This window comes from Pan paniscus, chromosome 22 (assembly GCF_029289425.2).
Source record: "Pan paniscus chromosome 22, NHGRI_mPanPan1-v2.0_pri, whole genome shotgun sequence".
NCBI lineage: Eukaryota > Metazoa > Chordata > Mammalia > Primates > Hominidae > Pan > Pan paniscus.
This window is the reverse complement of record NC_073271.2, coordinates 29464924-29476012: the sequence shown is the minus strand read 5'-3', so window position 1 is coordinate 29476012 and position 11089 is coordinate 29464924. Positions and strand designations below refer to the sequence as shown.

Here is an 11089-nt window from a genome sequence, read left to right as displayed (position 1 = left end):
CGTTCACTAAATAGCTTTTGACCTATAAATCAGAAAGAATCCAAAGACTCGAGTGGAGGTGACACTTTGGGATTCCTTCCAAGCCCATCACAAAGCCTCACCCCAGAACATGGAAAACAGGAGCAGCAGAGGCACTAGGTCCTGTCTCCATGTGGCAAGAAGGCATGTTCATCTGTGACACCTGCAGGCATTGAAGGAAGAGGGAAGAAGCTCCATCCAGTTTATTAAAAGATGTATTTCCAGGCAGGGTGTGGTGGATCATGCCTGTAATCCCAGCACTTTGGGAGGCTGAGGCAGGCAGATCACTTGAGGCCAGGAGTTCAAGACCAGCCTGGCCAATATGGTGAAACGCTGTCTCTACTAAAAATCCAAAAAATTAGCCGGGCATGGTGGCATGCACCTGTAATCCCACTTGCTCGAGAGGCTGAGGCAGGAGAATCGCATGAACCCAGGAGGCAGAGGTTGCAGCAAGCTGAGATAGCACCACTGCACTCCAGCCCTGGGTGACAGAGCGAAACTCTGTCTCAAAATAAATAAATAAGTAAATAAATAAAAGAGATGCATTTCCAGTGAAATTGGACTTTTTATGCTGAAAAATTATTTATCAAAGGTTATGAAATATTTGATCAACTGTATACTAATAATTGCAATAATAATCCAGAAAAGCTATTTTTCTTTCTTTCTTTTTTTTTTTGAGATGGAGTCTCACTCTGTCCCCCAGGCTAGAGTGCAGTGGTTCGATCTTGGCTCACTGCAACCTCTGTCACCAGGGTTCAAGTGATTCTTCTGCCTCAGCCTCCCGAGTAGCTGGGATTACAGGCTCCTGCCACCGTGCCCAGCTAATTTTTGTATTTTTAGTAGAGACGGGGTTTCACCATTTGGCCAGGCTGGTCTTGAACTACTGACCTCGTGATCCACCCACCTCGGCCTCCCAAAGTGCTGGGATTACAAGCATGAGCCACCGCGCCCAACCAGATTTTTTTCTTTTTAACATTCAGAGACTATGATCATATAAAAAGAAATATATCAATTTATATACTTTTTTGTTGCAAAGATATACAATAGATGATCAATAAATCTACTGCATGAAGATGAACTTTTGTGGGAATAAGAATATGAATTCAAGGAGGAAAGGAAATGGTGTAAAGTTTCAGAACCCATAAAGAACAGTTTCTGGAGTTTCTTTTTAAAAAAATTTTTTAAAAAATATTTCTGAGACAGGGTCTTGCTCTGTTGCCCAGGCTGGAGTGCAGTGGCACAATCTTGGCTCACTATACCTTAACCTCCAGGGCTCCTCCTATCTCAGCTTCCCAAATAGCTAGAATTGCAGGCACACACCACCACACCTGGCTAATTCTGTTCATTTTTTTGTAGAGACAAGGTCGTCTCACTATGTTGCCCAGGATGGTTTTGAACTCTTGGACTCAAAAAATCCTCTCGCCTCGGCCTCCCAAAGTACTGGGATTACAGGAGTGAGCCACCATGTCCGGCTGAGTTTCTGTAATTTCAAAGTAGACAATGATGGGAATCAAATTGCTTTGATAGGAGATTCCATTGAATGCATTTATAAGAGCGATAAAGCAAGTTTATTTTAAAATGTGAATATTTACAACCTACTGTAAAGTATTTCTTTTGCAACTATTTAAACGTGTCAGGAAATATTTTAGATGTTAATTAAAACATGAAGAAGTAAATTGATTTATAAAATTCTCTTGGGGGTAAACAAGCAGAAATTAAGACATGAAATGTTTAAAGTTTACCTCCATCCAATCTCCCTGCCCTACTTCTCAGTCTAAACCTTGGTGTTCACATTTCTTCACTGATGTAGAGCAATGAGGAAGTACTTGCCTTATGTTGACATCAACACAAGCCTACGTGATTAACTGCACACTCACGACAGTCTCACTCTGTTGCCCAGGCTGGAGTGCAGTGGTGCACTCCCGGCTCACTGCAACCTCTGCCTCCCGGGTTCGAGTGATTCTCCTGCCTCAGCCTCCCGAGTACCTGGGATTATAGGTGTGTGCCACCATGCCCCGCTAATTTTTGTATTTTTAGTAGAGATGGGGTTTCATCATGTTGGCCAGGCTGATCTCGAACTCCTGGCCTCAAGTGATTCACCCACCTCAGTCTCCCAAATTGCTGGGAATACAAGCGTGAGCCGCCACGCCCAGTCTGCACACTCACTTTGAAAAAGGATTTCTATAGCTTGTAATAAGACGTTACTATACTTGTATTCTGGGCAGATAAAATAATGGCAGAGAGCAGACTTCCTTTAGAGAAAGGAGGAAATAATGTATCAGAAACCAAGGATGAATCACTTACTGTTAAGTCTGCCCTAATTAAAAATAAATAAGTAAAATAGTGACCTTTTTAACGCTGGGTGTGGTGGTGCACACCTATAGTCCCAGCTACTCCAGATGCTGAGGCGGAAGGATCGCTTGAGATAGAAGTTTGAGGCCAGTCTGGACAACAGAGTGAAACCCTGTCTCTTAAAAAAAAAAAATTACTATCTTAACCATTTTACATGTACAATTCAGTAGTATTACCTATTTTCAGAACTTTTTCATCTTGCAAAACTGAAGCTTTATAGCCACTGAACAACACTCCATTTTCCCCTTCCTTGAGCCGCCAGCAATCATCGGTCTAATTTCTGTCTCTAGAAATTAGATTGCTTTAGAAACCTCATGTAAGTAGAATCACATGGTATTTATATTTTGTTGCTGGCCTATTTGACATAGCATACATAATGTCCTCAAGCTTCACCTATGTTGTAGCACATGACAGAATTTCCTTTTTTTTTTTTTTTTTTGAGACGGAGTCTCACTCTGTCGCCCAGGCTGGAGTGCAGTGGCGCGATCTCGGCTCACTGCAAGCTCCGCCTCCCGGGTTCACGCCATTCTCCTGCCTCAGCCTCCCGAGTAGCTGGGACTACAGGCGCCCTCCACCACGCCCGGCTAATTTTTTGTATTTTTAGTAGAGACGGGGTTTCACCGTGTTAGCCAGGATGGTCTCGATCTCCTGACCTCGTGATCTGCCCGCCTCGGCCTCCCAAAGTGCTGGGATTACAGGTGTGAGCCACCGCGCCTGGCCTCAGAATTTCCTTCTTTTTAAAGGCTGAATAATATTCCGTGGCATGTGAACACCACATTTTATCTGCTAATCTATCAAAGCAAATATTTTGCAAATAATTTTTCCAATTCCAAAGGTTGTCTTTTCCATTGATTATTTCCTTTTATATGCAGAAGTTTTTAAGTTTGATGTAGTCCCATTTGTCTACTTTTGTTTTTGTTGTCTGTGCTTTTGGTGTCATAGCCAATAGATCATTGCCAAGTCCAATATCATGAAGATTTCCCCTATGTTTTTGAGGGGAAAAATCTCAAACCGTTTTTCCTCTGCTTTCATGCCACAACAATCAACACAGAAGACTTCTGTGACCAAATGCGTAGTGATTTCTCCCCATTAACAAGAAGGCAATCAGTTCTGCAGCAGACACTGGTTGGGTATCCTCCTATTTAATTCTGACACTGTCTACCTGGAGATAGCATCAGATCCTGATACAACACCTAAACAAAATTTATTTAGGCAGTTAGTGAGGATAAAAGAGTCCTCAGTAAGGTTTGCCTTTTTAATAAAAAGAAGCCCCAAATCATTTCTTTTCTAACAAAAAGAGCCTGAAAAATCAAGCTGCCAACATAGATAAGCAAACTGGAAGCTTGCATAGGCGAATGCCAGCAGCTGTGCCAATAGGAAAGGGATACTTGGAAGTCAGGTATATTCAATATTGAAGTTCCCTTTTCCCTTTTCTTTGTTGCCACGTGTGCAGTAAAAAAGCAGGCAACAAGGCCTGGGCTAGGTAGAGGTTCCATTTGCATAATAACAGATGAGGGTGGGATGGCCAGCCTCTTCCTGTGCTATGTAAATGGAACACCTGGTCCAACCAATCCCCTGTGCCCTAGGTAAATAAGACACCGCTTCCTCAAGCTCATCTATAAAAGCAACCGCATCTCGCTGTAAACCCGGAAACCTGTTCGGGACCCCTTCCTCTGCACAGGGAAGGTCTCTTCTTTCTTTTGCCTGCTAAACTTCCGCTCTTAAACCCACTCCTTGTGTGTCCCCATCCTCGATTTCCTTGGCGTGGGGCAACAAACCTCACGTATTACCCCAGACAACCACGCTGCTTCAATCTCACAGGTTGAGAGCTCATTCCCACAAGACTGCCCCCTTATTTCCGATGCCAATTGCAAGCCCCAGGTTTTACCTGTGCTGACTGAACGACTATAAATTGAGGGTCCCATGGCCCCCTCCTTGTGTTCAACTGATTTGCTAGATTGCCTAACAGAACTAGAGGAAACACTAACTTATGTTTACCGGTTTATTATGAAGGCTATTACAAAGGATACAGATGAAGAGATGCATAGGATAAGGTATGTGAGAAGGACTGCAGAGATTCTATGCCCTTCCCAGCAGCCTCTGCATGTTCAGCTATCAGGAAGCTCTCTACTAAAAATAGAAAAATTAGTTGGGCGTGGTGGCAGGCGCCTGTAATCCCAGCTATTCAGCAGGCTGAGGCAGGAGAATTGCTTGAATCTGGGAGGTGAAAGTCGGAGTGAGCCGAGATCGCCCCACCGCACTCCAGCCTGGGCGACAAGAGCAAAACTCTGTCTCAAAAAAAAAAAAAAAAGGAAGTAGTGACACGAAACACTGTCTCCACACTCCACCCTTATAACCTCCAGCTGGTACCCTGAATGGTTTGGCCTCTCCCTTGGGGCGGATAGGGCAGGAGACACTAAAGTATTAATTATCTTTTTTGATCATGGCTGTAACTGTTCTGCGCCATGTTCAACAGGTGAGACTAAGGAGGGACTCACAGCTAGTCATCTCAGCCAGGCCAGTAGGGGGCGCAGTGCAGTGATCATTCCCTGGGGCCAAGGCTGTCTCCTTGCAGGTTCATCTCAGCTCTGCAGCAATGCCTACTTCTTCCCATCCGCTCCGAGGCTGTTACTAAGGATGTGGAGCTCCTTTTCAACAACTGGCTTACTACAAAGTCCTGCTCATTAAAAGGCGAAGGTGGTAGTGGTAGAGGACTAGGTGGGCTAAGTATTTGCTCAACTGCTCTATCTTGCTTTGTAACTACCAAACCATTTCTGGGTGAGATCATGGGGACACCAGATTCTTCACATCCTTTCCTCATTTGCTCAAGACGAGATAATCACAAACAGAACTTTAAGAAACAACCTGTATAAACATACTTGGCGTATCTTCTGGGAATGGAATTATTGAATAGTAACCGATTGTCAGCCTGAACAGGGTGACTTGTTGCCCCCTAGTGGTAAATTCAATCAGTGTCTGTACCGTCAACGTCCCCGCTCAATCACCGTTAAACACTTAGGCAACCAAGTGTCAGCCACAAAGTTAAAAAACAGTCCTTGTTTTCATGGAGCTTGCCAAATAAATATAAGCAAATGGCATAAAATCCCTTCCCTAGGGAGCACGCTAGACACACCCGCAGGTACAGACACAGATGGGGCATGATGACTTCTACACATGTATGCAGTGGAGTTCTTTTAGGGAGATTTCAGAGTGGATGATGTACTTTTATACTACAACATTTAGAATAATCTCTCTAAATACAATTCCAGAATATTAAAAGTATTATAAAATTTGGGAATAGACAACAGAGTCAAGTACACAAAAAGCCTATTATATATTTAAGGACTATGTTTAGAAAAAAGGGTCCTTTTACTGGAAAGATAGGAAAATAGGTTTTTCTTCTTAACTTTGATGTATCCAGAAAATTTGGGAGGGAGGCTTAAGGGTGGTGAGTCACTGTGAGACGTAATGTTTAATTTAATCCAGCTATTGAGTGATAAAATTTTTCAACTTCCTCCCTTTTCCCAGGACCTTAAAAAAAAAAACAGAATATCTTCTCTGCCAACATTTTTTTTTTCTTTTGAGATGGAGTCTCGCTCTGTCGCCCAGCCTGGAGTGCAGTGGTGCAATCTTAGCTCACTGTAACCTCCGCCTCCCGGGTTCAAGCGATTCTCCTGCCTCAGCCTCCCCAGTAGCTGGGATTACAGGCACATGCCACCATGCCTGGCTAATTTTTGTATTTTTAGTAGAGACAAGGTTTCACCATGTTGGCCAGGCTGGAACTGCCAACATTTTCTTCATCCTAATCATTAATCACTTCTTCACCCACAAAATGTCCTTTGCTAGAACATGAGTTCCAAGTGGAGACAGATCACAGAAAGGGGAGGAAAACTCAGAAATCCTTTGTTATGAGACACTATCGAATTCTCCTCTTGCCTTTGTTCCCCTCAGGTAAAGAAAAAGATTGCTATTTTTCCATCAATATCATACCACAAATATCCACCTATATTTATGTTGCCCTCAAGAGTTGTAATTCCATTATCATCCTACTCAAGAAAAAAGGTAGTGAGAAACAACTGGAAGTTACTGGTATTTTGTCATTACTAAGTACCAGGGCATTTCTTGGGCATTAGGGATGATTTATTTATTATTTGTGTCCTTGTCCACTGTAAAAAAGGGAAGTTTAAAAACACAAGTGTGTGTTCAGGTTCCCAGCCTGAATACAAATTGTATTCAATTTCCGAGTGAAATGTGTCCAGACAGCAGGAGAGATCTACTTATCTGTGAGACTGAAGAGCCTCCTTGGAATGAACTAATCCTGAAAGAAGAAATACTTGTGAAGGGCAAACAGTTTAGTTCAACAAAGCAAGGCTATGCAATACCACAGCCAACTTCATTCAATGAAGACTGAGCTCCAGCCATGTCTTAAGAGCGGGAAGAAAAAGCAGCAAACAGGCTCTATCTCCACAGGCTCTGGGGACAGTGATGGCTGCAGTGGCTCCTTCAGGATGCTCAACCCTGGGCTCTGGAACACCAAGCACAGGCCTCAGCCCTTCCATGATGAATACCTTTTAAAGGCATCAGCTGCAGCATCTCTGTTGCATACAAATTCACTAAGTACAAAAAAACCCCTAGACTTTTGGGCCCATTGCTTATTACATAAAATTGTTTCCAGCAGTAGGGTTTAAGACAAAACACAAGTGAAATTAAATGTACAAGTTTGTTCCATAGAAACACTGAAAACACGGTTATGTCCTTCTACAATTCAGTAAAACAAACACTGCCACAAACACCCTCAGGTTCACAGTTTAGATTTCATTCATTCAATAATTATTTTCTAAGTACTTTCATTACTGAGGATGCAGTAATGAATAATAAGGTCCCTGTTTTCTTGGCGCCTCTGTTCTAGCAGTGGGGCAGGGGAGACAGACAGCAAACAAAATAAATCAATATACCACGTTAGGTAGTCACATGGTTACTGGGTAGGGAAAGGAAAGCTTCTGCACACCCAAACCCCTTAAGAGCAATTTGAGGCTGCTGCAAATATCACAGCCTCTTTTAGGGGAAGATACAAACTGTAAGTTATATATATATATATATAAATAGAGATGGGGTCTGGCCATGTTACCCAGGTTGGTTGGTCTTGAACTCCTGGCCTGAAGTGATCCTCCTGTCTTGGCCTCCTAAAAGTGCTGAGATTATAGGCATGAGCCACTGTGCCTAGCCCTAACTTATATTTTTAAAAGTAACTTTTTTATAAGTTGCAAATTTCTAGTCAGACTCTTAAAAGTTCATAATTCTAGGGAGCTGTTCTAATTTTTAGTTACAAGGTATATGAATAAGTACTTTAAGTCCATACTAAAGGAATAAGACCTACATCAGGTGGGTACATGTGCAGGTACATATATGAATATATGTTTACAGGCTCATGTCAGAAGTGACACAGGTACATATTATATATAATGTTAATCTGTATTATATATTAATATAAAATTATTTCTGGCTCTAATGATACAAATCTTTCATATAAATTCTTAAACTGGTCTCTCCAAGAACTATCAATATGCTAATTTTGAGGCGGTTAATTGGTACCCCCAAGTGCATGGTATTTCTAAGTAAACTTCTGTTCAGAAAAAATACTTGTCACTTACAGCTAAGCATATACTGATAAAGCAACATGTAGAACATAATGCAGAGTGGAATGCAACTGCCTTTTCATGTCTAGAAGACATGGTAAAAACGAGGGTTTTTTGTTGTTGTTGTTTTCTGCTGCTGGTGCTCAGCGCTTGTTCACTGAAAACCACAGATGGTCTCAAAACGTGAAGTCTTGTGCTCCAACTTCCTAGAGACCTAACAATTTCACTGGTGTCTTTTAATATTAATGTCTGTATTTTCCCTTCTCCACATCCTACAAGGGCATTGCTCCTTTTTAGGCTATCCAGTCTGAAGTACGTTTTCCCACTGGTGAACACAGGGCCAGAAGTCCTGGACAGCATGATTGAGTTGCGGTAGTCTGAAAAGCAATGGTGGCAGGCAGTCATGATATGCTCCCATCGCCTCTTCAAAGACGCAAACGTCCAAAGTGACAAGGCTTTTCCAAAGGTCAGGCCGGCCGTGCACGGTGGCTCACACCTGTAATCCCAGCACTTTGGGAGGCCGAGGCGGATGGAGCATGAGGTCAGGAGTCCAAGACCAGCCTGACCAACATGGTGAAACCCCATCTGTACTAAAAATACAAATACAAAAATTAGTGGGGTGTGGTGGTGGGCACCTGTAATCCCAGCTACTCTGGAGGCTGAGGCAGAGAATTGCTTGAACCCGGGAGGCGGAGGTTGCAGTGAGCCGAGATCAAGCCACTGCACTCCAGCCTCGCAACAGAATGAGACTGTCTCAAAAAACAAACAAACAAACAAACAAAAAACAGCCTCTGGTCAGAAAGATGAAAATGTGTCACCATGGGGTTCTCCGGCAGAGAGTGGGTTCTCAGATGAGATTCCTGGGTCTCCTCAATGGCCCACCATGCTCTGCTTGAAGCACTCCAGAAGCCAGGCGGCAGGTCCGGGGACATGCACGGTGTGGCCTGCAGACACGTGTATGTGCCAGGATGTGCTGAGCATCACAACCCTCCAGAGGGCAGCTGCCTTCAACCTTTTCTTCCACCAGGATCATCTGTTTTTTCAGCCAAAATGACTACTTAAATCAGACTGGCCTTAGAAATGGCCGCTCCCCAGCACGTTCTAACTTTGTCTCTTTTCTTTCACTGGTCCCTGCCGGAACGGTGCTGTGAGAATACTGCCCTAGAGGCCACCAGAATTCCCAGACTTCCTGCCTATTAAGGATATCCATGGGTAATCCCCAGTAGCAAGTAATTTAAAAATAAGTTGTAGGTGCCTTCGGAAAGCATTATGTAATTTCTTAAATTGGGTTTTTCTTCCTAGTTACATTTTTTGCCCCTCAGTTCAATGATTTCTATTTTAACGCCAAGCAGGCTGAGCAGAAGGGGTATCTGAATACTGCTAGACAGTGCAGAGAAGCCAGCCTGGCATTCAAAGTGACAGAGACCACCCGTAACAACAGAGTGGGTTAATCACTGAGAGCTGATTAGGTGCTCAGGCTCCCAGCGGAACATTCTTCTTCCTCTTGCATCAAAGCCAGCGACTTCTTTCCTAGGGAAGCATTCTTCTTCTGTGTCAGTCTCCTATCATTGCCATTTTCTGGTCCAAGACTTCTTGCATACACTATCTTCTGGCATGGCATGTATATTAAAACTTGTACACACTCTCAGATCTTAAAATACAACAATTATTTCTCTAATTAGATAGTTACCTATTTTCTATGACTTCAGTGATTGCAAATTCCAGCAGAAGCTACTGTTCTAGTAAGTTTTGAATCAGAAGTCTTAATGCATAGTAAAAGATTGCCTGGCTTTAATCCTAAACCATGTAAGGGTAGATACTGTGATGTGGAAGCCAATGTTCTCGGGATGAATGAACAGAAGTCCCTCAACATTTTTAGGGATCATCTTTCTGGCATTTGCAGCTGTTTTCTAGGGTAAGCTACTTTCCAGAAAACCAAGTGATAACGTGTTCAGACTTTCCTAAATAAATTTCCTAAGGGCGTAACCTCAGTGTTAAAAGAAAAGACCAAATGTTTGAAATATCTCCCGAGGAAGAATGAAACAGAATGTTAGGAATGGCGAACAGACAGGTGTGGCACATGCAGTAGCCAGCAGCATCAGTGATGGACAGGAACACAGACGTCATCCTCAGCCACGGTGCGCAGCTAGCACGGCTGCACTTAGGCTCACAGGAGGAAGACAGGTGGCCATTGTTTTGATCTGACTCATCTCATCCAATGCAAGTCCGGTGACAGGCTTTTTCATGATTTTACACATGGAAAAGAACGTAGGAAACGTTTGTCTCAACTCTTTTCTTTTTTTAAAGAGTCTCACGCTGTTGCCAGGCTGGAGTGCAGTGGCGCCATCTCGGCTCACTGCAACCTCCGCCTCCTGTGTTCAAGCGATTCTCCTGCCTCAGCCTCCTGAGTAGCTAAGACTACAGGCACGCGCCACCACACCTGGCTAATTTTTGTATTTTTAGTAGAGATGGGGTTTCACCACATTGGCCAGGCTGGTCTCGATCTCTTGACCTCATGATCTGCCTGCCTCAGCCTCCCAAAGTGCTGGGATTACAGGTGTGAGCCACCGTGCCCGGGCCTGTAATTTCATTTTTAAATAGTTAAGAGCTTGCCCGTATTTTTAGGACCTATGATCTGAAGATGTTTTTTCTTTCCCTAAACAGGGAAACGTCCTCTCTGTAGTTACTGAGAGGAAGGTGAGGACCTCAGGCTCCCAGTGTAACTCCTGCAGAAAAACCTTATACTTGACACAGTTCATTTCTGGTCATACAAAGTCCTGCTGTAGTTCTTCACTTGTTTTACTTTCGCTTTCATCTTCATTAGAATAATTTCCTGAATCTTGGCTAGTTTGGGAACTGTATTTTTTATGATCTTCATCAGTTTGATTAGTTTCTTCTACTGTAGCAATTGTGCTTATATTTTCAATTATAAAACATTTTTCGATTTGTTCCTCAGAAGTTGAAAGCAGAAGATTCTTCAATGGCTGTTCAGAGAAATACTAATTTAAAAAAAGGGAAAGAGTAGAAATCAATTATTTCAAATAATAAAAATTCCTTTTCTAGTTGTAATAGCTTTAGTTTCT

General features: G+C 42.9%; 1 protein-coding gene across 1 annotated transcript in view; it reads right to left on the bottom strand.

Annotated features, from left to right (window-relative positions):
* Positions 1-4358: 4358 nt before the first annotated feature.
* The window catches only part of IFNAR1 (interferon alpha and beta receptor subunit 1), a 37700-nt gene continuing 30969 nt past the window's right edge, over positions 4359-11089 (bottom strand). Inside the window, exon 11 of the mRNA XM_003823987.7 lies at positions 4359-11005. Within this exon, the coding sequence (XP_003824035.1) occupies positions 10772-11005 (234 nt within the window). The 3' untranslated portion in view covers positions 4359-10771. The remainder of the gene's footprint in view (positions 11006-11089) is intronic.